This window comes from Coregonus clupeaformis, unplaced genomic scaffold (genome assembly GCF_020615455.1).
Source record: "Coregonus clupeaformis isolate EN_2021a unplaced genomic scaffold, ASM2061545v1 scaf0053, whole genome shotgun sequence".
NCBI lineage: Eukaryota > Metazoa > Chordata > Actinopteri > Salmoniformes > Salmonidae > Coregonus > Coregonus clupeaformis.
In genome coordinates, this window is record NW_025533508.1 from 330,299 (window position 1) to 333,657 (window position 3,359).

A 3,359-nucleotide genomic window follows, 5' to 3' on the forward strand; every position below is an offset into this window, starting at 1 on the left:
TCACAACTATGAAATAACACATTTGGAATCATGTAGTAACAAAAAAAGTGTTAAACAAATCAACATATATTTTAGATTTTAGATTCTTCAAAGTAGCCACCCTTTGCCTTGATGACAGCTTTGCACACTCTTGACATTCTCTCAACCATCCCAGTATGGCAGGCAAGACTCCTGTGGCATCATGGCAGCAGACAACGGCCCTTCCAGGCCTGCCACACTAAGGTGAACTCGGCAGCATACGTGGTCCACTGTGTGTTTGATGTGTGTGCCATGGATGGGGACAGAGGGACCCTGTGTAAGAGCATCCAGGCCTCCGCCATCGCCTGTCAGCTTGCTGGGGCCCAGATCCAGACCTGGAGGAGCAGCTCCTTCTGAACCATCATCAGCTGATCAGATGAGATTGAGATTACTCTAACCTTTTTACAAGTTTAACTACTTTAAACATCCTGCAGAAAATTGTGATGTAGAAGTTATATACTGTATTAGTCTTGCATATTTAAATCCACTGTCAACTCTCTACTCTTTCATGGTAACCCCTTGCAGCTGTCTCCTGCCCAGCTAACAGCCACTACGAGCTGTGTTCAGACACCTGTGGTACTAGCTGTGCCAGCCTGTTAGACTCCTTCACCTGCTCTGCTAGCTGCTTTGAGGGCTGCCAGTGCGACGTGGGCTTTGTCTCTGACGGCGACAAGTGTGTCTCCATGGATATGTGCGGATGCGTCTACGAAGGCCAGTATCTGAGGGTGAGGCTTTACATTTCATTGAAACCCCTTATTCATGCTAGATCACCCTATATAATAATGTGTATTGTACATGAATAACACTGTTCTATATTTCTAGGTTGGCCAAGTGGTGGTAACCAAAGGCTGTGACTCTAAGTGCGTATGCCAGGCCTCAGGGCTGGTGAGGTATGAGAAACGTATCTGTGCCAGCGGAGAGGTCTGTGGGGTAAAGGATGAGGTCAGAGGATGCCAACTCAAACAGGGGCACTGCATGGTCCACCCTGGTGCCCACTTCACCACCTTCGACTGCATGAGGGGGGTCATGGGGCTGGGGGCCTTTGAGGTGGCCTCTCTGTGTGACCAGACCTCTGCCCAGTGGTTCAGGGTGGTGGTGGACGTACGCGTCTGCAGTAACGGAGCCTATCCCAATGTGGCGACAGTCTACGTCTTCTTCAAGGATGTCACCGTCACTGTCAACAGCCAGCACAACACCTGGGTGAGTAAGGCTGAGGGAAGAGTGATGAGGGAGTGGATGAGACATACTCCACAGAGCACATTTACTGTAGCAGCTGTTAGGGCAAAGAAATGGAGATGTGACCATCACAAAATATAATTTTGATAACATCATTCCGTAATGGACATGACTGTCTTTGTCCTCTTCCTGTATCTCCCAGGTGAATGGAAAGAATGTGTCCCTCACCAGCACTCCAGCCAATCAGCTGTTTGTCAGCATCGCCGACAGGACAGTGGTCATCAAGAGGGTGTCTGGTGTGCGTGTCACCTACTCCATCTCCCAGGAGTTCTTCATTACTATCGACTACCACCTGGCGTGCAAGGTGTGTGGCGCCTGCGGCAACTACAACGGTATTGTCAAGGACGACATGACAACAGCCGACAGGCAATCCTCCACAGATGTGACAGTGATTGTTAGCTCCTGGAGGCTGGGGACTTCTCTAGCTGGTGAGTGGTTGGCCTGTAGAGTATAATGATCTGTAACTCTTGTTATAGAGCAGTAGTATAACAAGAGGTAATGTACATAGAACATAACTACAGTATTCCCTCAGTGTCCAGTCATAATATTTGCTTTAATACTATTTCTAGTAGAAGTGATTTCTCTTTCTCTACAATACTGTAAACTACTTGCTATTCCACATGAGCTGTTAGCCTCTACTTATCCTCATTCCCTCTTAAAATCATCTTGAACTCCATCTTGCCCTTTATTATGCTAAGCGCAAATGTAATTGGACCATTGCAATAAGCACGACGAGATGGGTATGCAGCGATGCTAGGACCATTCAACTGTTTGTCTTAAAAAACAAGTACCAAACAAGGAGCCTGCTGCGTCCTTTTGTAAGGGAATGAAAGAGTGGTTTTTAATTGCATTTGGTCCAATTTAATGAAGAAACAACATAATCCCTGCGGTAATTACTGATTAAAAAACAAGTGAGACCAACGGGCTGGGCCATCAAAACGCTCCCAACCTTGTCATGACATCACTGCTTGTCATCCCAAGGACACCTAAAACGTACTAATTTGAGCCTTCCATCTTCAATGTTGTGTGGCAGCCCAAAGTCTGTCAGTTGGGTTGGTGGTGGTGGGGGGCTTCTTGTAGCTTGCTACGGCTTAATGTTAGCCATTCCCTTCTGCTTCAATGCGCTGTTGTCTTTGTTGTCGCTCTGTTTTGCCACTTTGTGAGCTGGCCCTGATTGCCCACTGTGGATTGCATCTCCATTGTAAAATACATTCTGCTGCGTAGTCATAGGCATATTGTCCAGCGATGTTTCTCTTGAGTGCCTGCATTAGGCTCTTCTTTAAACTTCAGTCCCGGGTGGATGTGTGTCTTCTGGCTCACTTCCAGTAGCCTGGAACTTGGATGGAGTTATCTCTAATTGCCTCTTCTTTTTAATTGCAGTGGCCTGTAAGAATGCGGATTCTCCATCTACACACTCTATCTGAACTCTACAATTGACTAATTTTGAATATTGCATTTCCACTTGCTTAGAGCAATAGTAACAACAAGAGTGTGAAGTCACTCAACTTTGGTTTATCGTTTCTATGTACAGTGATTTGCAAAAGTGAAGGCTCATATTCATTAGAATACTTTTTTATTTGTCTTTTTAATCTTTTAATCTTACTATAAAATATACCCTTTCACCTACATATGATCATGCAAATGTTAAAGTCTGATATTGTACAACTCAAATTGCTTATTTACAAATAAAGTACTACGTTCAAATACACTTTCCACTTCATCAAATACCTTCATTTGTTCACCTATCTCAATTAAATTCTTTGTGAGGTCTTGTCCACTTCAGCTAATTAACAATACAAAATGAAAAATCTTATGTTTTTTTTACTACTTTATTAAAGTAAAGCTTCACCCATTTTGAATGTTATATTGTTTTTGTGCATCTCTGAGTGATGTTCTATAGATTCCCTATGTGTTTTCATATGTATCTGAGCTATTGCTGTTCAAGCAGGCAGAAATGTGTCTGGTATGTTGCAATAAAGCCACTCTCACTACCCTGGAAGTTAATAGGAATATGACTTTTAAGGCTGGTTTACAGTCCGTCTATCAACATGTCTGTAGACAATTGTCATAGCGACATCGTGAACATTCTACTGTCGTCTGACATC

At 44.0% G+C, this 3,359-nt stretch overlaps 1 protein-coding gene across 1 annotated transcript; it reads left to right on the forward strand.

Annotated features, from left to right (window-relative positions):
* Positions 1-459: 459 nt before the first annotated feature.
* LOC121542398 (zonadhesin-like) lies at positions 460-2,946 on the forward strand. The gene is made up of 4 exons (XM_041851798.1): positions 460-743; positions 841-1,218; positions 1,397-1,682; positions 2,635-2,946. The coding sequence occupies exons 1-4, from the start codon at positions 702-704 to the stop codon at positions 2,676-2,678; spliced, it is 750 nt and encodes a 249-aa protein (XP_041707732.1). The 5' UTR covers positions 460-701; the 3' UTR covers positions 2,679-2,946.
* Positions 2,947-3,359: the final 413 nt, after the last annotated feature.

Coding starts and splice junctions, on each gene's coding strand:
- LOC121542398 (XM_041851798.1), top strand. CDS start 702: ATGGATATGTGCGGATGCGTCTACGAAGGCCAGTATCTGAGG. Junction 1,219..1,396: donor ACAGCCAGCACAACACCTGG/GTGAGTAAGGCT, acceptor TGTATCTCCCAG/GTGAATGGAAAGAATGTGTC. Junction 1,683..2,634: donor GCTGGGGACTTCTCTAGCTG/GTGAGTGGTTGG, acceptor TTTTAATTGCAG/TGGCCTGTAAGAATGCGGAT.